General features: G+C 46.0%; 2 protein-coding genes across 18 annotated transcripts in view; both read left to right on the forward strand.

The window, feature by feature from the left end:
* Positions 1 to 3,616, forward strand: part of Ncam1 (neural cell adhesion molecule 1) — a 251,628-nt gene extending 248,012 nt beyond the window's left edge. For all 14 annotated transcript variants that reach the window (XM_070038460.1, XM_070038453.1, XM_070038454.1 and 11 more), the window contains one exon: positions 347 to 3,616. In XM_070038460.1, the coding sequence (XP_069894561.1) occupies positions 347 to 467 (121 nt within the window). In that variant the 3' untranslated portion in view covers positions 468 to 3,616. The remainder of the gene's footprint in view (positions 1 to 346) is intronic.
* Positions 3,617 to 11,878: 8,262 nt separating this feature from the next.
* The window catches only part of Ttc12 (tetratricopeptide repeat domain 12), a 33,305-nt gene continuing 21,236 nt past the window's right edge, over positions 11,879 to 23,947 (forward strand). Inside the window, exons 1-7 of one of the 4 annotated variants that reach the window (XM_070038472.1) lie at positions 11,879 to 11,961; positions 13,560 to 13,632; positions 16,813 to 16,982; positions 17,531 to 17,552; positions 18,142 to 18,219; positions 19,147 to 19,268; positions 22,621 to 22,680. In XM_070038472.1, coding sequence (XP_069894573.1) covers positions 13,575 to 13,632; positions 16,813 to 16,982; positions 17,531 to 17,552; positions 18,142 to 18,219; positions 19,147 to 19,268; positions 22,621 to 22,680 — 510 coding nt within the window. In that variant the 5' untranslated portion in view covers positions 11,879 to 11,961; positions 13,560 to 13,574. Of the gene's footprint in view, positions 11,962 to 11,987; positions 12,068 to 12,360; positions 12,603 to 13,559; positions 13,633 to 16,812; positions 16,983 to 17,530; positions 17,553 to 18,141; positions 18,220 to 19,146; positions 19,269 to 21,557; positions 21,823 to 22,620; positions 22,681 to 23,947 lie in introns of those variants that run through there. The other 3 variants (XM_070038473.1, XM_070038474.1, XM_070038475.1) reach the window with 3 other exon arrangements.

The following is a 23,947-nucleotide window of genomic DNA, read 5'->3' on the forward strand; positions in this document are numbered from 1 at the left end:
AGTATAAGCAGCCTAGGACATAGGAGCTACTGACGCACAGTTTGTCCAGGTGAGAAAAGGGATTCCTTTTCCACCCCTTGCCCTGCCTCAAGTTTTATGAAAGACTGCAATTGAAGGCTGCACACTTAGGTCTTTTTACAAATCATTGTGCCTGGAGTTAACTGGGGAATTGGCTCAGGATACAGCTCCCAGGTGACTGCCAGTGTACCTCCAAGGTTAGGAGCCAAAATCACGGAAGCTCCCCACCCCTTCCCCAGGGTATGGCAAAAAGGGGGGGTGATGGGGGAGATGTGTGCAGCAGTGCAGCAATTGTGTCTCAGTGGTGCTGTTTGTCGATTCTCTGCAGGAAGGGCCCAGTAGAAGCAAAGTCGGAAAGCCAGGAGTCAGAAGCGAAGCCAGCGCCAGCCGAAGCCAAGACGGTCCCCAATGACACCACACAAACAAAGGAAAATGAAAGCAAAGCGTGATCGGTGCCAGGAAAAGTGACACAGCGGCTTCACCAGAGCATTTCCCAATGTCACACACACACACACACACACACACATGCGTGTGCACATGCGCACACACACACACACACACACACAAACACACACAAAATCTCATTCCTCTAGTGTCTTTTGCCTTTAAAAAAGAAAAGAAAAGAAAACTAAACAGATAAACATAGGACCTCCTTTTTGTAGGTTTATAGAAAGGGCTCCTTTGTTGCAAGAACATGAGACAAAAGGTTAAACCCAAACTAGGACACTCTGTTCCCTGAAACCATTAAAAAATCAAACAAAAGGACCCCAAATTAAGAATCTAGGAAGCTCAGAAAAAAAAATGTCTAGGTTCAGGAAGACCATACTTGGTGTAACCTAATTGGCACAGACCAGTTTTCAGAAAGGAAAAAAATAAAATAAAACAAACTTCCAGTCACTAAGACTAACTGGATGAACAAAGTCCACGCTTTATTTTTATACTTTCAGTCGAGTTGGACGTCTGTCAGACCTCATAAATAAGTTATCATTTCTGTTCACATTGTATTTCTCCCTTATGCAAAGTGTGTCACCCTTTCTAGCTGAATTCATTTCCCACGTAGATGCTTATTATTTCATAATTATGCCAAATTGCAAATTCTCGGGGAGGGGAAGGGTTCTCCATTTTCAGGATTCTGATTTCATTGGCTTCTTTTTCTTTCCTTTTTTCACCCCCTCTTCTTTCCTTTCTGACAACTTTGTTTCCAGTGTTTACAAGTTGACATGTGTTTGACTTCAGTTCTCTGTTTCAATGTCCATGTAAAAAAAATACTGCCTTTTTTTTTTTAAGTAACAAATATCGCCTAGAGGCAGCCTTATTTCATGAACATGGGCCAACTTTGATTTAGGCGGCTCTTCTCTCTGTCCTCATTTGCAGTTTTTGCCTGTGTCCAACTCAGGTAGAAATCCATCTCATTCTGACATTGTTTTGCCTTTGGACTTTTGGTTCTTTTTGGTGATCCTTCAGGGGTTAGACCACTTTCTGATTAGCTGCCGCCTGCCTGTGTCTATGACAAAGGAACTGACTCATGGGCACGCAAATGCTTTGTTGAATGAAGCAGAAAAGATTGTATAGTTGGGGCTGGTATTTGGTGATCACACATTTTGACCCCAAACATCCCCCTCTTTTTTTTTTTTTTGTAGAAAGCCAAATAAAATATATACATACCATTTTCTTTTGAGCCCAGAATCTAGATTTGAGCAGAAGAGCATGTACACTTCAGGGAATTAGTGTCTTTTTTTGGAAATCTGTTGAAGTGAAGTAACATTGGCCTTCTGTTCACTTAAGCAGCATTTGTTTAAAAACAAACAAACAGAAAAAGGAAACAAAAAAAAAACTATCTGGAGTCATAACACAACTTTCCTGGATTGGAAATCAAGTGAAGAGGGGAAAAAAATACAGAAACTTCAAGAGGGATGGGAGGGGGGAGAAGGGAAAAGCCAGCCCTTTGTATAGAAATTTTGCTTTTTTGTTTTTCATTCTACTTTAGAACTGCAAGCTTGTTGTGCACTGTGGATGCGTGAACTTTAGTGTGAAACGTGTTTTTTGTCATAGTATTGAAATAAAACTTTCAACATAGTTTGGTTGTGGAAAGGTATAGCAGATAGTTCAGAAAAAAAAACATATTCAGGAAACAAAGTATAAATCTTAAAAAGGAATTGAAGCCTTTAAGACAGAGGAAGTGAAAAACGGATTGCGATGATGACCACAATGATGGTGATAATAATGAAGAAGAAGAAGAGGATGCGAAGTCAACGGAAGTTGATCCTCGGGCTCTCGTTCCTTTCCTAAGGTACCACGCAGCAAGAGGCTAGGGTGGCAAGTCGGCCTCCACGCCCCCTCCCCCGTGTCCCGACATGTCTGCACTCTGATCAGTGGCGATGCTAGATGATAATTTCAAACTGTGAAAAATAATGGTCTTGTCATTTGCTAAATGTGGGGTTATGTTGCATTTTTCTCAGCTCCTGGGGATGGAAATGGAGGATTCCAGAACACACAGCCCTGTGACTCTAGGGTCTGCATGGATCAGTCGTTCAAATGCACAGGAAAAAGGAAGGTGAAGACTGCTCTCCGAGCACCGAGCAGAACGGGAGAGGTGGGCACCTGAGGCAGGGAGGGCCTAGTAGTGAGGATGGAGGGATTCTTCCGGTCACCAGGCTGACCAGGGGAATCGCTTTCTCACCTTGTGATATCAGTGGCCTGACCAACCAGGCCAAAGGCCAGGCGATGCTTCCTGGAGATGGTTTCCCTCCAACTGGTTGGTTGTGTGTAGGCAAAGGAATTGGGGGTTCTGATGGTTAAGAGAAAAGACAAGAGGTATCGTTAGCCCATAGATAGCCTGGCCCAGGGCAGACAAGTCCTAGAACTCTGGCTAGGACTCCAAACTGCCCACCCACCCTTTGGTCTGCCTCTCCTGTGTTACATATTCTGTTTGTCTCGGCATGCATGAGCTTTTATTTTTTTAAAGCGCAATGCTTCCTCTTAAAGTCAGAGGGAATCACATCATTTTTGAGATGTTCTATCTTTTATGTTAAGAGATACAAGCTTCTTGTTCCCCTTTTGTTTTTCTTTTTGCTTTTAAAGGAGGAATCAACTCCATTTGTTTCGATGTTGGTGTGTGTGTGTGTGTGTGTGTGTGTGTGTGTGTGTGTGTGTGTGTGTGTGTGTGTGTGTGTGTGTGTGTGTGTGTGTGTGTGTTATGCATATGTATTCACATAAAGAATGGCAAGGCCAAGTTCTACAGGAGGGCCACTAGGGTGCCATGAGCAGAGTTTCCCGGTCTGAAGGGCCCATGGTGTATATAGTTGCAGCTTTCCCAGTGGAGTTCTGTCTTCACGCTTTTCTATGGAACCTCCCACATCCCAGGGTTTCACCCTAGGCTGTCTGTCTGGTTGGTGGGTTTTTTTTTTAGACCTCCATGAACAAAGACCCTTACCCAGCATTCTGTACTTCCGGGGGCCTTCTCTCTTGTTATAAAAACCTTTTTACCAAGTGAAAACATCCACAACACCTTTGTTTCCATTCTCACCGGTGTAAATACTGAGTACTAACTGAGAATTTTGACTTTGCATTCTGTCAGAATACTTGTGTTCAATAAAAATTGAAAGGAAAAAAAAAGAAAAAAAGCAATGCTGGTCCAACTGGGATTTCTTTCCATTCTATGAGAGAATGTGGTCTGTGCTAATGGTGTTGACCTTGTTAGCAAGGTCAGGGAAACCCAATGTCTTCAATGTGGGTAGCCTGAGTGGAGATTTCTGTATTTGTTTTAATCGGTTGATAAACAAGTCCTAATTTAGAAAGGCCGGACATCAGATTGGGAAAGATTTCATTCACATCCTGGTTTTCCCATTTCCCAGTTGAACCTTAGAAGAATTACTGAATTTTTGCCCTTCCAAACCACCCCCCATACCACCACCTCTTAAGAGTCTACTTCCTCTTTGAGAAGACTAGATGTAACCTGGGGGAGAGAATCAGTCCTGGTTAATGAACAAGACAATTGGATATGCGAGTCTAGCATGGTGCTTTCTTGGCTCATTGAAGGATCCTATGAATAGGAGTGCGTGCTCTACAAGTCCAGTTGTAATAATTGCCAACACCTGAGCTTCAGTTCACAATGCTCAGATAGACACATGAGAAGCATGTTTCTTTTGTTGTTTGGTGGTGGTGGTGGTGGTAGTGGTGGTTGTAAGACTTGAACTCAGGGACTTGGGTGCTTTCCTGAGCTTTTTCCACTTAAGGCTAGCAATCTACCACTTTGAACCACAGCACCACTTCCAGTTTTCTGGTGGTTAATGGGGGATAAAAGTCTCACAGAATCACCATCTTCAGATCTCAAGCCTCCCAAGTAGCTAGGATTACAGGTGTGAACCACCGGCATGTAGCTAGTACCTTTCTTCTATTGCTGTGCTCTGCCTGACTGCATTCAAATGCCCCAACTCAGTCCCTCGAGTTTGTCTCTGAGCTAGGTAGCATGAAAACCAGGCCTTGGCACAGAATTCTCTTGCCTGTGGTACTCAGGAAGAAGCAGACAATACTGCTGAAATTGCCCCACTGTGCTATGGGATCCAGAGTTCTTGACAGAGACCTGGCTACAGGGGCAGGATGTGGGTGGCCAAGTATGCTCCAAGGGCAGGTGCCCACCCTCAAGGATACCCTTTCCAGTGTCCTAATCTGAGGGTGATGCCACCATCACTTTGTGTCCTCGGTGCCTGTGCTAATGATACACAGCCACCTGCATCTGTGGGGTCAGAGGTCCAACTGCCAATGGTTTGGGGGGGGAGGGGCAGGGAAGAAGACACAAATCACATTGCTTAGCAAAAATTGGATAAGGCAAGAAATTCTGGCCCTCTCCACTTACCCATGAGGCCTTGCCTCCAGAACCTCCTTCCTCCAGATGACAGGAAGTACTGAGCATCTCCAAGAGGCTGAGGATACAGAAATGGGCAAAACCAGCGCTTGCATGGAAGCTATATGCAAGAACTAAACTCCTTGTGCTTGTCTTTAGGGCTATTCACAACCATTCCTGCTTAAAGGCGGGTATGACTGAGCCATGGATATAGTTCCCAACCAAAGGAGTTCACATGTTCACTTCCACAAACAAGTGAGATGAAGTAAAACCATAAAAAGATCACTTAGAACTTCAAGCCTCTGCCAATGGCTGGAAGGCCTTTGTGGAATCCAGTTGGGGCTTTTAATCCAGCGTATGTTTCTGAGCACTAGAAGAATGTTGTCTAATTTTCTGTATGTGTATATATGTGTGTGTGTGTGTGTGTGTGTGTGTGTGTGTGCACGCTATTCACATGTATTGGATGCAGAAAGGACACACAATCTGCATCACAGATATTTGACCCATCACTTTAAGTCTAGATAAACACTAAAACAGTGTAGCCCATGCGGAGTTCCACAGGGGGTAAATACTTCCAAGATGGCGCCCCCAGCCCAGGTGTGAGAGAGATGCAGCCTTGCTTGGCGTTTCCACCAAATAGAAGCAGAGCCAGCCATAAAAACCCTGCCAGGTCACAGACCATAGTAATAGGTGGTAATATGAATATAACGAATGTTATTAAATAATACATAGCAAAGACTACATATACCAACAATAGTTGGACAACTAACTCCAGCCAGTACCTGCTAGACAGCACTGACACTTTGAGCACTTCATTTGGAGCTCTTGTTAGCAAGGCATTATTTACCTGTCCTGTCTGACCCAGGGGAATGGACAGCACTGTGGACAAGATCCAGGGATTAAGGAAGAGAATGGGGTAGTGGTCTCTGAAGGATGACATTGGAGCCGTGACTTGAGAGGAGGAAGGGATGGAAGTGTGTAAACATAGGAAGGAAAATACTCCAAGCAGAGGGAAGAGAAGGACAAAGGCACCAAGGAAGGGACTTCACGGAATAGCTCTTTACTGGAGCAGAGAGCAAATGAGGGGGTGAGACAGAGAGTAAAGACAGGAGGGGACCAAAGATGTTGGTGAGCTTGATACAATCATGTGGAGTCTGGAGAGAGCACTGTTAGAACATCTCCCATTTCTTCAGATGCAATGGAAAGTCAAGGGAAATTTTGTGAGCCTACATCTGACGTGAGTTTTCCCAATGACCGCTCTGGCTGCTGGCTGGGTAGCAGACCACAGAAGGTCAAAAGAAGAAACACACATGACTTGGAGAAAAATCCTGTGGAAGTGAATATGGATTCAGAAGAGAAGAGAACGGAGCCCCAAACCCAGGAAAGAGAATCACAGGCAGCTCTATCTCTGGGAGAATTTCCAGAATAAATAAATAAATAAGTAAATGGAGTTCAGGCATGGAGTTTAATTAGATGAAGATTAAATGTTGGCCACCTGTCCCTCCATCCTTGTCCTCCTCCACCCCGCCCCTGAGTGGGGCTGAAAATGCTCAGTGTCGCAGGAATTTCTGACAATTCTCCCCGAGAGAGAATTCACCCCACACACAGAACGCAGGACTTTCAAAGGAGCCTTTGAGGGGGCTGGAAATGGGGCCTGGTGGTAGAGTGCTTGCCTAGCTTGCATGAACCTCCAGGTTCGATCCTCAGTACTACATACACAGAAAAGGCCACAGTGGCGCTGTGGCTCAAGTGGTAGAGCGCTAGCCTTGAGCTGAAGAGCTCAGGGACAGCACCCAGGCCCAAAGTTCAAGTCCTATAACTGACCAAAAAAAAAAAAATAGCTCTTAAGGCCAGCTGAGAAAGACGGCCTCAGAGAGGATATCTTGGTCCTTTCCTAGGGACACGTGTGACCTCCTGAAAATCCAAGTGACAAAGCCCAAGGATGGAGGCTTAGCAGTGGAGCACATTCTAATAACACCAAATCAAACAGGCTATGGGACTTAAATTGATGCTAAATGCAATAGGACAAAGCAATGTAGCCCCCCAAAATTACTCCCCACATTGACAGTTGGATTTTCTGTAGTGTTTCTGCTAACACTTCCTCTGGGAAGAATGATCTAAGCATTTACAAATGTTTGCTCATTTAATTGTATCCTAGATAGTACACACTATCACCCCATTTTCTACATAGGAAATGGAGGCATAGAGAGCCTTGGTAACTTGCCTAACATCTCACAGAAGTAAGAAGCAAAGCCATTCCACAACGGGCAATGTACAAGCCATATGTCTACCCTGTTAGTTCAGACCATACTTACGTGGCTACTGGGGTAAGGGGTAGGGTGGGGTAGGGGTAGCTCTCCATAAAAATGCGTTTCCAGAATAGCCAGAAAAGGTGCCCACTGGAGTCCCCTACCAAATCTGATCACCAAAAAATACACTGAGCCTCTTGCCAACGCTTACCAATCTTTGGTGGGGAGGGAAGGGGAAGGAGGGAGGTGGGGGCTCATGCCTCAGAGTTAACATGATTTCTCTGCCACCCTGATACATCACGGACACCCTCTGCATGCATCTACCCATGAGTACCCCACCACACACACCTCCAGTCCCAGAATACCTGGGGTCTCAGCAGACATGGGGTGTAAAGAGAAACACCTAAAAAGTATTTCATGGCTGAGGCCTAGCTGGGAAGGGCACAGACCGAGCAAAAGCTGCCACCCAGTGGCCATCCTGAGAATCACAGGAAGACCAGGCCTTACCCCAAGCTGGCCTTGTGGATGGAAGCTACCATCTTCCCTGGGGACTGAGCAAACTGTTCTGAATCATTCCTGGACTGAGCTGTCTGCATCCGCTGAACTCCAAAGGAGGAAATGCTGCCCAGCACTGATTTGGAACCTTGAAGTGTACAGAATACACTTTCACCAAGTAAGAATAATGATATGACAATACTCATCACTGTTACAGGAACTTTGAAGGCTAGCAACCCAATGTACCAGACACTTCAAAATATTATCTCTTGGCCTGGGAAGGTAGCTCAGTGGTAGAGCGCTTGCCTTGCATGCCTGAGGCCCTGGGTTTGATTCCTCAGCACCACATAAGCAAAAAGAAAAAAGCCAGAAGTGGCGCTGTGGCTCAAGTGGTAGAGCGCTAGTCGAACTGAAGAGCTGAGGGACAGCGCCCAGGCCCAGAGTTCAGACCCCATGACCAGACCCCCCCCAAAAAAAATCTTTTTGCCTCTTTTTTGGCCCTTGCATTTGATCCACTGGTACCCTCTTCTTGCTGATTGTATAGGAGAGGAGACTCACATGGACTTTTCATCCCAGGCTGGCTTCAAACCTCAGTCCTCAGACCTCAACCTCCTCAAATAGCTCGGATTACAGACACAAGCCACCGGATGCCTGAGTCAAAATACCACCTTTCCATGCCCACCACAAATCTGCATTGGGTCAATGTATTGAGCAGGATGGTAATTTTCCTTTCTTCTGGTAACAGCTTTTTTGGGGTTTGGAATGTTCCTTGCACTACGAGGATGTTTATGGAAACTCCTACTAATGTAGAAGAAGTGGTAGTATGTGAACCCCTGAGAACAACCTGAAGTTTCTGGGTACCACCCCAGGGAGAAGGCTCAGGACATTACTAACAATACCCAGGAAACAGGACAGAGCCTGCACCAAGCCTCATCAAGGGCCATGCTTGGAGTCTCTGGAATTCCCAATCCCAGGATCCAACCTCCCGTATTCCATTTTGCTGACGTCCATGGGGTTAGCTTCTTAAAAGGTAATAGCAAATGAGTAATTCTACTTCTTCTTCAATAAGTGAAATTAACATGTGAAAAGCAGCAGGTTGTAATAGTAACCATCAAGGTGGAGTTAGTACCAGATGCTAATTCCAAAACATGTGCTGCCCTCTTGTTATAGACTTTATGGGGTTGGGGTTGGGGTTCTGGTTTGGTTTGGTTTCGTTTTGTGCCAGTACCAGAGCTTGAACTCAGGGCTTTGAGCTCTTGTGTTCTCTCTCTCTCTCTCTCTCTCTCTCTCTCTCTCTCTCTCTCTCTCTCTCTCTCTCTCTCTCTCTCTCTCTCTCATATATATATACATATATATATATTCACACACATAATTTTATTTTGCTTAAGGCTGATGCTCTACCACTGAGCCACATCTCCAGTAGGGCTTGCTGGTTAATAAAAAATAGGAGACAGAATCTAGCAGACTTTTCCACAAGGCTAGCTTTGAACCACAATCCTCCAGGTCTGAACCTCCTAAGTAGACTGAATGTTTTGTCTTCTAAAGTACGTGTTGGCCAGGCACTGGTGGCTCAAGCCTGTAATCCTAGCTACTCAGGATGCTGAGATCTGAGGATCTCAGTTCAAAGCCAACCCCAGGCAGGAAAGTCAGTGACTCTTATCTTCAATGAACCACTCCGAAAACTGGCAGTGGCACAGTGCTCAAGTGGTAGATGCTAGTCTTAAGCTGAAGGGCTGAGGGACAGCGTTCAGGCCCAGAGTTGAAGCCCTACAACCAACAAAAAACAAATGCATGTTGGATTCCTAACTGCAGGGTGATATATTTGGAGGTATGTATCTGATATCCCAACTAAGTAAGCAACATAAATCTAAGGATTAAGATCCGGTTGGGCTGGGCGCTGATGGCTCATGCCTGTAATCCTAGCTACTCAGGAGGCTGAGATCTGAGGATCCTGGTTCAAAGCCAGCCCAGGCAGGAAAGTCCTTCCAGAAAACTGGAAGTGGTGCTGTGACTCAAGTGGTAGAGTGCTAGCCTTGAGCTGAAGAGCTCAAGGACAGCTCTCAGGCCCTACAACTATATATATATATATATATATATATATATATATATATATATATATATATATATATACAGCTAGTCATGGTGCCTGGTAAGGTGTGAAGACTTGAGTTCAAAATAAATAATAATAATAATAATAATATGATGATGATGATGTAAAAAAAGGCAAAGGTAATATGCTCACCTATAATTTCAGACAATTAGAACATTCGCCTGTGAAAAAGTAGAAGAATAACAACAGAATAACTCAGTAACAGCTGAACAAAGCTATATAAGTAACTAAAACAAGCAGAGAGCCTCAAATAGTAGAGTGCTGGCCAAGCCAGCCTCAGTTGTTGAAATTGCTGGAATAATTTCATTCTCCAGAGGAGCAATCCCAGAAGTCCTAGAGGGAACTTTGCCAAGTACATACAGGAAGTAGGTGATGCCAGAAGTAAATAAAAGGAGGGGGGAAGGGGGAGATGGCAGAGCCTTTACTTTAGGTTACACTGGGTGGTATAGCCAGGTCGCCCACACGGTGGCGCTGCGGCTCCACTCTAGGCAGGGTGGGCGGCACCCTTCCCTTCTGGCACTCAAGGCCCAACCTTTCCTTTACTTGTCAGGGAAAGTCTTCAAATAAAGACCTGTCTGGAGTAGGCTGGCTTGTGAATAGAGTGGGGGTGCGCCCCTTTGGAGGGTTGGGCACATGGTCGGGTGACAGGAGATTTACACAGCCAAAGAGCCAAGCAAGGGCAGTGGCTTCCCAGCACAGAACTCTCCCAGAAGGGGTAGACATTGCGATGGGGTCGCTGGATCTCAAATCAGGACTCACATCTCACTGGGCAATTCTCCTATCGTCTCTGGAGGCAAGATGGGAGTTAACCCTTGGAGGGCTACTAAGAGAAGTAAATTAAATAATGCATGTGCGGGAGAGGGTGTGGCCCTCAGCAAGCATCCCCTGACCTCATGGATGCTAATATGCTTGTGGCGGATAATTGTCATTCGTTAGGCATGGAAATTCAGGTCTGCTGGCTCATGCTCATAATGCCAACTACTTAGTAGGGAAAGGGGGGGGAGGATAGGAAGTTCACAGTTCAAAGCCAGCGTGTGCAAAATGTTATCAAGATTCTACCTCCAAAAACAAGCCAGATAGAGTGGCTACATGGAAGGTAGGAGAGTCAAGATCCAAGATTAGCTAGCCAGCGCAAAGATCATGAGGCACTATCTCTTGACAATTAACTAGAAGCAAAAGGGGCTGGGGGCCTGGCTCAAATGGTAAAGCCCTGGCCAAGCAAAGACAAGGTGCTGAGTTCAAACCCCAGAATGGAAGATTTGTCCCCCAAAAGGACACACAGACGGTCTATGGCTGAGTCCCGAGGTGGCACCTTCAATGATAGCAAGGGAGGAAGGGAAGGAGCAAGGTGAGCTGCAAAGGCGGCACTTTTACCTGCTATTGCTGTGAAAGGTCATACGTTCCGGGATAAGCAATGGAGAGGAAGAGACAGAGCTAACCTCCTTCAGCTTCCTCCAGTGCCTGGAAGACAAAGACAGTTGCAGCTCCAGCAGCCATGTACCTTAATCTCAGCTTAATCTCAAAGGTAGGGCCCTTATTCCTCATGAGGGTGTGTGTGAGGGGAGATGTTATTTAATCTCTTGTAGGCTTATAAAAGACCATAAGACAAAGCAAAGGGCTGGGGCTGGTGACACCGAGTGCGCAGTTAGAAGAGCGGAGACAGAAGCTGATGATCTCTTCAGTCTCAGCTTTACTCTGCAGTGGAAAGTGACCACAGGTTCTCCAATTCTTATTGAGCACATAAAAGGAAAGTGGAATTGAAATACTATTCCAGGGATTTCGGTTGGGCACAAGTCGCAGGTGTATTCCCTGGGAGAAAGAGATTCGAAGTGTAACTCAGCAATGCTCTTAAAACCTGTTGTTTCCCTTGACATGCTTGCCTATCTGTGAAAACACACAGCAGATGACACTTCAGCTGTACATCACAGTGACTATAATGTGCATTCAGTCAAGGTCCCTAGATATGGTCACTGTAGCAAGCCAAGCCTTAAGCCGCCAGCCTCCAGCCCTCTGTGCTCTCCCCATCCTTGGCTTCAGCCTTCTCCAGCTCCCCTAAGTCTTTCTAGACCCCCAACTTGGCCCTGAACCCTGTGGTGTGCTCGGCTTGGCTCCCCTGCCCACGTTCCTGGCCACGCCCCTCGGTCCTGGCCACGCCCCATAGTTACGGCACGCCCCCTGGCCTTTGGCCCCGCCTCTCCCCAGCCCGCCTACAGCCGTCATTTCCGGTCCAACTCGGGGCGTTCCAGGTCAGTGCAGCGGGGTGGCCCTAAAAGTTTCTCTGGGACCTGGTTCTTTCCGGCCCCGAAAGCCGAGCAGCGGCCGTCGTCGTTGGGGGCCCCCACGGATGGGACGGTATTGGTTGGGAACTGGATCCTCCATTGAGCACATGGGGCCAGGGGACGCTGAGGAGCGGTTGCCAAGCAACGGCGCGACTGGCCCCGCCTCCATGCAGGGCGGACCTGGGGGCGGGGCGGGGCCTTGGGAGGGGCGGGGCGAGCCGCCGTCCCGGGTGTGGAGGGGGGCGGGGCCGAGCGGGCTGCACTTCCCGGGGGTCACCTTGTGTGCGCCCAGGTCCCGATCCGAGTGGTGGGCCCGGTCCATGGGTTTCCAAGCCATCTTTCTGACCCTCGTGGGCTTGGATCAGTTCATTCACGACACTTGTTGGAGAAGAAAAGAGGCCCAGCCACGCACAAGGCTTGCCTTGAGATGAGGGCACCCCTGGTGCCGGCGGTGTATCCCCAAGACTTCCCTTTTCCATAGCCTGGTTGAGGCCCCAGAGGAGCTGTGCCCAGGTCACACAGCTTGCGGTTGGAAGAGATATGGACACTGTGACTAAGAGCAAAGAACTTCTCAGCATAGTCCTGGCCCGGTCATAATCCCACTACAGGTGTGCTACCCTTAGCCTACCTGTGAATGGCCAGGAGGAGGTTGGAAGCACACATTCCTGGACCCTCCCCCAGGCTTGTGGACTGAGAGTCTCTGAGACAAAGGTAGAGGGATGTGTTTTCAAGATTAGGGATGAGCTCTGCGGTGTGCAGACAAAGCTTTGGTACCATCCTTCTCAAAAACAGCTGTGGTATGCCAGGCGCTGGGAGCTCACACCCTTGTGAACCTGGCGACTCAGCAGGCTGAGATCTGAGGATTTGCTGTTCAAAGCCAGCCAGGGAAAAGAACATCTATAAGACTCTTTTCTGCAATTAAACTCTAAAAGCCAGAAGTGGAGCTGTGACTCAAATGATAGAGAGCCAGCCTTGAGCAGAAAAATCTAAAGAATAGCACCCAGGCCCTGAGTTCAAGCCCTAACACCAGAACAAAATAAATCCCAGGTGCATAGGGAAGATTCAAGAAGCACCTTGGTATCAAGTTCTAATCCCTTCAGCCAGCTTTGTACCTCTACTCCTGAGAAACAAGCCAATGGCACACATTGTAAACAAGTGTAGACATTTAGATGTAAAGTGTCCAGTCTCTGATTACCTGACACCTGCCAGATCCAAGCCTGGTAGGACTGGAGCTGGCCATTAGCATCCCCCATTATCGCTGGTGACCTGTCAGCTGTTCTCCTGGTCTCCATGCTGCAGCTGACGGTGGCTTTATTTACAAAACAGTTTTCCCAGTGGAGGGAGGGCTGGCAGCTTTCCAGAAGTAATGCCACAAATAATGAGTGTCCCATGGCCCTTCAACAGCAGCCAGAATGAAATAGATCGAGGCCATTATTCATGACATTTATAAGCACAAATCTGCCTTTAAAATAATCACTCGGCTCTTCGTCTTAGAAGGCTAATAAGCCTGACAGTTCTGTTTAGTGTCTTATTATATATTTTCTAATTTATGCTGCTTCTCTTAGAGACTCTGCTCCACCATGGCTGAGTATCAAGACGAAGACTTGCAGAAATTTCTTAAGAAGGTGGACGAAATCAGTAAGTACTAATAAATAACAAGTGAATTAAATTCTGCTTTGGAGAGGGAGAAGTAGAAAGGCTACCGAAAAAGGAGGACTGTATGGTAGTGTCTGAGTTACCTGGCAGGTTTAGGACTCTTATTCTAAAAAGAAAAAAAACAACAACTGTAATTGAAATTAAACAGAATGGGTATTGAGAAATAAGTTATAGCCTCAGGAAAGTATTTTCTGGTTGTTAACTGGTATCATTGTTAACATCCTGATTGAAATTCAGGCCGAGAGTCCTCTACCATATTTAGTCCCCTTTGCAGCAAACAGGAATTGCTGTTTCCCCCATTTCAAGGAGCCACCACTTGGAAGAGATTTGCTCAAGAGCCCACCTGATAGGTCTGAAATCTCTCCTATTTTAGGGAAAGATCCATTTCTGGGTTTGAGCTACAGAGACCAAAAAAAAAAAAAGTTAAATGGCTTTCTCTGTGATTATATGGGTGGTTTATGAGTATCATCTTCTCTCTCCCTCTGGGCAGCCAAGACAGACAGGGCCTCAGAGAATCCACTCTGCATTCACACATCACGTTGGAAAGATGCCATACCAGTCTGCTCCTGTTCAGACTTCAGGGAGCTTGTTTGATGCCAGAAACAAACAAGCAAACCTTACATGGCAACTTGAAAATCTGTTTTAATTGCTGCAGGTGGGATGGATATAAAGAAGACATGAGTTTGAAAACAGTTTGTAGCCTCATAGTAGGACATGCTGATGTGTTCTTCATGTTCCCCACCAGCCTCTCCTCTGCTCAGCCCTCAATGATCTGCATGAACTTTGGCCTTGGCCCTCTTGTCTGTACAACCCAGTTTTGCTGGTGACTTCCACATCAAAACTGCCACCCAGCCTTCTTTTCAGAGCCTGCCATATCACTGTGGTCCACAGATACCTCAAACTGAATGTGTGCAGAATTGAGTCCTAGTGTCTCTCCCTGTCTGCTTTCCCCGTCTTAGTCCTACCTTCTCTGTCTAGTCTCGGTTGGTGGCACTATCATCCACAGCTCCAAGAGGCCTCTGGACTCCACCCACCTTTTCACCCTGCGTCCAATCAGCCCTTGCCTTCAGCATCTTTCCCCAGCTCCATCGGTCCCAACCTTCCCTTGATTCTGGTTCCTCTCAATAGACTTTCAACAACCCCTAATTGTTATCCCTGCCACCAGGCTTCTCACTCCCCACAGGGAAATGTATCTGAAATGCAATTCTGGCCAGACAATTCTCTGCTTGGATTCCTTCACAGCCACAATAAATTCCAGCCTCCGCATCAGGACCTCAGTCCTCACATGACCCTGACCTCTTCCCACCTCACACCAGAACAGCAGCAAGCTGCCGTTCCCCTCCCAGACTCTGGTGTGTGATACTCCTCACTTGGCCTTTTTGTCTCTCTTGAATCCCTCCTTGAATTTCCCCCAGGGATTATTTATGCCAGAACTGCCCCGTAGAACTTCCTGCAACAATGGAGATGCTATACAATTTGTAGTGTCCCTTGTGCAATCACTAGATACGTAGACAGTAAGCATTTGAAACGTGGCTTGTCTGAAAAGTTGAAGTTCTGATTTAATTTATTTTTAACTAACTTGGGTTTATGTGGTTTCATGTGCATAGATTCTATGTCATTCATTTCTTGGGCTTTATGTTATTCTTAGGCATTGTAGAGGATGATGAATTACTTTCTTTTGTGATAGTTTTAGTTCAGTGGCAAAAACATATTAAGTAGATGATTTCAAAGTAATATATGACAGAAACAGAGACTTGCAAAGTACAAGACAGCAAACTCAGTTTAGGCAATTGTATTAGCCTGCTATCGGCTGCTAAGACAAAATATTGCAGGCTGGATAACTTAAACTACAGAATTCTTTTCAAAAAAAATGAAAATCTCTTCAAAACAAGCATCCATAAGAAGAAAATGAAAGTACAGGCCATACCCAAGGGGAAGATATGTAGAGATACATGGAACCAGTTAAGAATGTATAAAGAAATTATATGAATTAGTATAAAATGGACAGATTACCTGTTTTTACAAAATTGGTCATGGATAGGAACAGGTGCATCAACTGAAGAAATACAAACGACCTGTCCAGAAGGTTTTTGATCTCAGGTATATTCAGAAAATGCAAATTGAAGCATTAAGAAGCTATCCTTCCCATTCATTCAGTGACAACAATGTTAAAGTCTGACCATATCAAGAGCATGGAGGAATGGCAACTCTTTCTTTTACACTGCTTGTAGAAATAGTATATCTTAGTAAGAGAGGAAAAAAGATTGCAAAAGTACGTACATCTTATTTTTAAAAATCACTAAAAACAGTTAAATACCTGTAACACATTCTGGTTAATGGTAAAAAAAAAAAAGTCATAAATCCTTGTTGTTATTGTTGTTTAATCAAAGGAGTCTGTTTCTCCACCCTGGATTGGCCACCTGACTTACATTAGCCAAGGCAGTGCTTGGAAACTTGGCACAGCAGAGGTTCCAAAAGTGTGGGTCCATGGGGGTTCGTGTTCATGCTAGTCTTGGGGACCCGTGTGAGGAGATGAGGTTCACTTCCCCTAGGATAATGCAGAAGTGGACTGATCCCTCTGGAATTGGAGTGAGATGAATAGATTTCTCCATCAGATGGGACGGGAGGACAAAGGGGTTGAGTACCTGGCGAGATGACTGCAGGTTGATGGGCCACGGATGGAAATACAGGGAGGGAGGGGAGGGAGGGAGGAGGAAGTAAAGGGCTATTGTTATGTGAACCTCAAAGCTGCTTGTACTCGCATTTCGTCTCCTACACAAGATCAAAAGCTTTTCACAAAAGCAAATCACAGAAAGATTTTTTTTTTTACCCATCATTGTTGTCTATCACATTCTGCAGACTATCTGCCTCCTAATAAGCTTTCCCTAAGTTACGGTTGCATTGAAGAATGGCTTAAAACTATTCCTTGAAGCCTAGCGTTAAATTCTCTGGCAGCTCTCTTTCCAGACAAATCCTGTACTTAATTGTTCCATATTGCTTCTCATTACTCTGTCTTTGCTTTCTACAGCCTTTGTTTCCTTCCTTAAGATCTTCCCCATTAATTTTCTCCACCATCCTTTCCGGTGAATGAAGTTGTTGGTTTTTTTTTTCTATTCTTTTGAAGACTTGGCTTGATTGATTCACACCTGATTTCCTCTCTAGCCAATTTAATTCAAGACATGAATTCTGATGACCCAGAGGTACAGCAGAAAGCTGTCCTGGAGACAGAAAAGCACCTGCAGCTGTTGGAGGGAGACCTGGAGGAGGAGGAGGACGCGTGCCGCATCACCATGGACAAGACCCTCATCAGTCCTCCACAAGCTCCCAAGGAGGTTTTATCCTGCTATGGGGTTAAATAAGTAGATTCATCAAGAAGACCTGCACTGAGGGGCAGTTTAATGCCTGCTCTCTGTGAAAACTGAAATAGTCTTTTTTTTTTTCTTAGATTTGCTAACATTATTTTCCACAAGGGAGTATAATCTCTGGATTTCCCCTGCTTAGTCTCCCTGGGACATCTTTAAACAGCCTTTTGGGTTTGTTTGAATGAAAATTTAGCCTTTCTACACACTGAGCTAGTGTGCCAGCTGTTCTGTTAAGGTGATGCATTTTACTCAGTTGTATGTCCATCGCTGCCGGGAAGAGAGGGGTGTCCCATGACCTGGGAAATCTTGATTCTCAGCCCCTAAAAACGGCACCCATAATCACATTTGCTAATTTAAAGCAAGCGCCCAAATTTGGGACCCTTCAGTATTGGTGATTTAAAAGAAATGGCCTCATTCTTCTTTTGTAGTTGGTTTACCTTTTTGGTTTAGTTGCATATTAAATCGAGAGTAGTCTTTGAAATATGTTTCTTTGTTTCTATATAACCCGTGCCTTGCAGAATGAAGATGGAATAAATCCAGGTAAGAACAGCATCTTCTCCCGATGTGTTTTATTCATTTAGGTTCTGTTTTTACTGGCTATAATTTCCAGACCTTAAATTTTAAATTTTAGCCTCTGGGCTTGCAAGTAGCCATAACCCAAATCCTGCTAATCACCCAAATGCTGTAGCAGTGGTCTGCTTGGACAGTGCCACGGGACTTGGCTGCCTTTTCTCCTGGCCAATCTTTGTAAACTGAATTTGCTTTTTCTGTGTCATCTAATTTGCCCTTCGCTGCTCCAGGGATGCAGCAGTTTCTCTGTTGCTCAGCCTCAAAGTTCATTATGCTAAAAGGAACAGGGGGAAAAAAAGTCTCTTCAAACAAAATCTCTTTTAAAAGACATAATTTATAATCACAGTCATCATGTATAATACCGTATCACACAGAATTGCCATTTAATGTCAGAGGAAGAAAATGTCACTCTAGTTGGCTCTGAAGTATCTGCGCGTGTATATGTGTATGCGTGCACGTGTGAGAAATGTGGCTGTAAACGCATTTTGGAATCTCCACTAGACAACTGAACACCATATGTGTGTTTTTCTTTTAATGGTGGAAATCCCTCTGTGGCCAGAGGCCTTCTTGGCATCTATGGAAAAGGATGCAAAGGAGCGAGCCAAGAGAAGAATGGAAAACAAAGTCCTAGCAGACGGTAATCATCCATCTTTCTCTTCACTCTGCTGGGGAAGTGCACAGGGGCCTGTGTGCAGATGTTGAGGACCGGAAGTTCTGCTCTCAGGTGATGAGTTTGCAGCTGGGGCCGTGTCAGCAAGAGCCTGGCCCTGCAGAAGCCAGTGGTCATGTCTCCTCTGGCCGGCTGCAGCGGGCAGCCTCAGTCCGCCCTCTTTCTAAAACACGTGGAGTCCTCAACAGTGCTTGAACATTAGGGAGAGAAGGGAGTGAGCTGCCACTGGCTAGTCTGAGCCCTGGATAAGGAAATCAGAAAGGACAATGAAATAAGAAAGCTAAATGTGAGACAGGAAAGGGAGAGAAAAAAGACATACGCACAGAGTGCGTGGATATGTATAATGGAGGATTGTTTTCAGGGGACGTTAGATGTGTGGCAAGCTCAGAGTGCTCCTGAGCCTTGATGCACAAAGCGTTCTCTGAGATGCCGTCTGGAGGACTTGTAGGTGGGTTGGGAGGGGGAAAAATACTTAAAAGCTGGGCACCAGTAGCTTACAGCTATAATCCTAGCTACTCAGGAAGCTGAGATCTGAGGATCGTGGTTCAAAGCCAGCCTGGGAAGGAAAGTCCTTGAGACTCTTATCTCCAATAAATTACTCAGAAAAAGCTGGAAGTAGAACTGTGGCTCAAGTGGTAGAGCGCTAGCCTTGAACACAAAGAGGCTCAAGGACAGCACCCAGACCCTGAGTTCAAACACCAGGAAGGGGGTGGGGGCGGGGAACCTTAAAGGAATAGGTCCTGAAGTAGCTGCAGAGAGAACTGAGTGGTGAGTGCCTATGGATTGATGGTGGCTAGGACCTTCAGAGCAGAATCTGGAAGCGGGGAGAGTGCAGTCTGCAAGAAGCTGGGACCTTGTGTGGTGAGCTCACCTGCACGACTTCCATCCTCACAGCCCTAAGAGTGAAGGGGAACGAAGCCTTCAGCAAGGGCGACTACAACCTGGCCATCCAACACTACAGCGAGGGCTTGGAGAAGATGAAGGACATGAAGGTGCTGTACACTAACCGAGCCCAGGTCAGTGGGCCACTGGCGGGGGGGCGGGGGACCATGGCGGGGGTTGGGTTGGGAGTGGGGTGTTAGGGGATGGTACATTGGCAAGTGCTGACCAAACCTAGCACTTGTTTGGAGTAGGAGGAGCTGGTGGGTGTGTAGCAGGTATGGGTTTCCATGCTTCAAATGATGTCAAGCGACCAGTCCTGCAGGAAGAGTTGGGGAGAACTCTGTCCTGAGTAGGAGGACCACCAGGATGCAATGACCTATGACACTTAGAATTCTACCATCGTCCGACTCATCCTCCCCCACCCTCTTTTTGGTTCTATCTCAACTTCTAACTCCTATTCATTTCTCACTTATTCTGTCCACCCCTCTTCAAGATCTGTGACTGGAGTTGAACAGGGGGAGGGAGGGTCGAGGATGGACTTACAGCCAATTTGAGTTTCCACAGCCCTTTCAACTCAGTTTTATATCACAGTGGATCTGTTTCCCAGGACACCACCCTGATGCTTATTACCTGCTGCTTAATGAAGGGACAGGGCTGACAGCTCTCAATTGGAACAACAACAAATGTTGTCTATGATCTTATCCCTGAGAAGTAGTTGGTTGTTTTTCCATGTGTGATGGAAGTCTCTGTGGCTTGGGCCTGAGAAGCTAGCAGATGGATGGGCATGATTGCCAGGTGATCAGGGCCTGTCAGCAGGACCGGGATGGGATGACTTTGATGCTTGTCATTTACTACAGGGAGACGCTGTTTCACAGTGTTCATCACTTCCAGGCTCTGTGACACAGGGACGTCTGGCTGTGCTTGGTGGAAGAAGAGCATCAATAGCAAGAAACAGACACATGAAGGCCAGAGAGTACAGGGAGGGACAGTGTGTAATGTTGAATAATTCCAAGCACAAGCCAGCTGCCAGTGTAATCCTGGTTACTCAGGATGCTGAGATCTGAGGATCTTGGTTCAAAGCCGGCATGAATAAGTTCCTGAGACTCTTATCTCCTCTTAGCGACTGAAAGGCCTATGGAGCTGTGGATCAAGTGATAGAACTCCAGCCTTGAGTGAAAAAGCTAAGGGATAGTGCCCAGGCTGAGTTCAAGCCCTAGTACTAGCACAAAATCATCATCATCAGCAGCAGCAGCAGCAGCAGCAGCATCACTTGATGATTATTACTATTCCAAGCACAGTATAACCTCATTAGTTCAGCCCTTTGCAGACATCCACCTGGTGATGAGGTATTAATTGCCTACCTCATGTGTGGTAAAACTTTGTAAAAGGAAGTAACTTGACAGACAAGATGGCTAGAGGTTGATTGAGCACCGCACAGCTTATCATTGTAGCAAAGCTATAGTTATTGAAGGCAGAAAGCTGCCATCTACCTTCTCGAATGCTCTGCTTGCAGTTGCTCTTCAGCACATCCTTGGTAAGTTACATAACTGGAGACATAATAAATCCATTTAAGGAATTAAGTTTCTGTTGACAATTCAGAGGAATCATTTAAATGTAAGCAATTAATACTGTAGTTACATCCCATTCTTGATTTATCTCGCAGTTCTGGTCCCTAGAAACATCTACTGATAGGTGCTCGTTCAGGATTGTGGCTCTGAAGTGATTCGAAAGCAATAAAATGGAATTGCTTTGGGAATGTTATGTAATTTAGACTTATATCTCATTAGACTGCCCATCCCCCAGTTTGTCTAAATTAGTTACATTTTTACTGTACTCAGTTTTAAGCAGCTCTTTGATACATTCTGAAGAATCACATCAACAGTGAGTCTGGATTAATACAAGTAAACGCAAAAGAAAAGCTTTAGGGGAGCAATTTCTCTCAGGCTTCCCAAAGAGAAAGCTTATTCAGAGACAAATAGAAAGTCATTGACTATTTTTAAAATGGATCTCCTGTTTCCATGCAGTGCTGGAAAACACTTAATAAGGACCCTGTGAATTGAGTGTTTCTTGCTAAAAACAAAAAACAGCAGCAAAAAATAAACAACTCCCTACCCTTCACCGCTTTGTTTTTCTCCCAGAATTAATGTTATGATCAATAGATTGCTGATGTCATTTATGTGAGTTTAGCACTTAATTACCATTTTGGAAGAAGAGAAAAGAATAGTTCCTCCTGAAATGTGAAAAGGCCAAGGAGAACAGAGAAGGGACAGGGTGCTGAGCGCAAGCCTTAAAAAGGAAAAGGACTTGGCTTATCTCACTCAGCACATTAATCTCCAGTTGCGCCCTTTTTCTGCCAATGACATAATTTCATTCTCCTTCATGGCTGTGAATAATATTCCATGGCATAAAAAGCAAGAGGCTGTGTAGAGACTGGGCCCTGACTCACAGTGGTTACGGGTCTCTATGGAGAGGCTAACTGCTTGCTCACAGCTGACTCTCAAATGCAGCCCACGGCTCTGAACACAGATGGCTCCAAGGGTTTTCTTCAGTTAGCCCACAGCCCAGGTTAATGAAGGTGCTGGGCTGCTCTTTCTTCCTATGCCCACAAAGAGCTGCCCTGCAGAAACTCAGAAACTGCCTGCTTTCCCCCCTGTCTTTGGCCATGGACCTCACAACTGGCTTGTCGGGGTAAGCAGCTCATCTGAGCACTGGGATGTCACGGGGCCTCGTTAAGGTTTTGGTCACGGGCAGCCCGGCCTGTGGCATTGGCTTTATTATGGGTGACTGGTGGGATCCTAGAACAGCCACTCTCTCCTCCTGGAGCTTGGCCTTCCTTCCTCACCTGAATCCCCAGTTTGGTTTGCATTGTCTTCCAAAGTCCCCACTTGATTCCCTTTCATGCATGGTGTCCTCTTGGAACACTCACAGCACGGTGGACACCGGAGATGAGCTCTTCCTTGTACTTGTGGTTAGTGCACTGGCCATTTTCTCTTTGCCATGCCTGACCCTCCTCCGGCTTGCTCTGCACCAAGGGTCTGGCCAGCATGCACTGAGGTCTTGGTCCCCTACTCCTCTGGTTTCTGTTGGGGTTCAGATCAGAGGGAAGGACAGCTTTGAGATGGGGTTCTTCATCTCCTGGCTTCACAGCTCCCATGAAAGCTCATGTCAGCTCTTCCTACATGGTCTTCTCTCTTCCCTCCTCCTCCTCCTCTGTGCTCCCTCCTGCTCGCTGTGGTCATGGCGGCTCGCTTTGATAGCCCTGGGGTTCTGTAACACCCTTGATAGCCCCTGAACCTTGTCCTGCCCTCGTTAGTGGTCCCTTGGCAAAATCCACTTGGATCTCCAGGGTGAATACGCTACCTGCTTCCTGCTGGGCCTGCCTGGTACAGGGCGGCCGATACAGCTGCTCCTTGTGGCTCTTCTTTCTGTGCTGAGCAGAGTGCTCTGTGCACAGCTGTGTTTGAGTGTCCATCTGTGTCATTACAGGCTTACAGTAAACTCGGGGACTACCAGAAGGTGCTGGTGGATTGCAACTGGGCTCTGAAGGTAAGACAATATCTCCTTTCCCAGGCGCCCAGGTTGGTTCTGCTCAAGCCAAATGTCTTAATCCTAAAATAATGGAGGGTGCTGCTAGTCTGGTGGTAGGAAAGAGTTTGAGCTGCAGCCAGAGCCTGCTTCCTCACCTACACAATGAGATGGAATGTTGCAAGGGTCATGATACCACTCAGGAACGGCCCAGCTCAGAGCGGGCACTTCCACAGATGCTCTGCTAGCACTTTTCAAGGCCTTGCATTGCAGTGGCTCATTCCTGCACCCCCATCCCCACTTTTGTCTACATCATAGTAGAAAACTTTCTTAAATTTTTTTTAAAAAACTTATTGTCAAGGTGATGTACATAGCGGTTACAGGTCCATAAGTAAGGTAATGAGTACACTTCTTGTCAAAGCTGTTACTCCCTCCCTCATCTTTCTCCCACTTTCCCTCCCTTCCACCCCCCCCCCATTGAAATCTCTTTCTTCTTGAGCCAGCTGTAGGAGCTCATTTCCACTATATTTCCATTCTTCCTCATCCATTTAGGCTGTTTCCTTTCAGCCTTAATAAATAATTGGAATTGGATTATACTGACCCCTATTTGTAGAGGGAAAAAAATCAGAAGAGAGAATTCCTGTTGTTCAACTTCAGTCAGCCCTCAGGCACATACCACCATGATTTACTAAGTACTCCTTCCAGAGCCTGCCTGAGGAGCAGTCTAAGGTGCAGTGAAGTAAGACCTGTTTGTTTGGGAAATGGCATGATGACTCCTTAGAGGCATTATTTCGGATGACAAGATGTTAAAATAACCCTCCATCCACATTTCCCTGTGCTCCATTGTCACTGGGGTCTGTAACTAAAGAGTCAAAGCTAGCGTATCTCAGACGTCTGCGCCCACACATTGCTGCTTGCAGAGAAGGGAAATAAGCCCCACACCCTGCCACAAACAAGAAGCAGAAATTTGCTTTTAAAACATGTTTTTAATATTTAAAAAGCCCCTCGTGAATCGATATGGCATTCTCTAAAATGCGTCTCTTTGTTTTACTGTTACTCATTTATTTACTTTTAATATTCAAGTGCTTTTACAGCGTCTCAGTTTAGCAGATCAGTTTCTGAGTACAATGCAGCTTGATCAATGCTACTCTTCCATCATTCTCCCTCATCTCTCCCCATCCCCTCATATTATTGCATTTCTCTTTATTTTAATATGCCAATATTGTTTTAAGCAGCTTTTGATCAAGTAAAACTACGGCAGGCAGTAGAATGCTCCAGGTGGTTCCTT

The sequence above is a fragment of the Dipodomys merriami genome, unplaced genomic scaffold, assembly GCF_024711535.1.
Source record: "Dipodomys merriami isolate MVZ:Mamm:240054 unplaced genomic scaffold, mDipMer1.0.p SCAF_29, whole genome shotgun sequence".
Taxonomy (NCBI): domain Eukaryota; kingdom Metazoa; phylum Chordata; class Mammalia; order Rodentia; family Heteromyidae; genus Dipodomys; species Dipodomys merriami.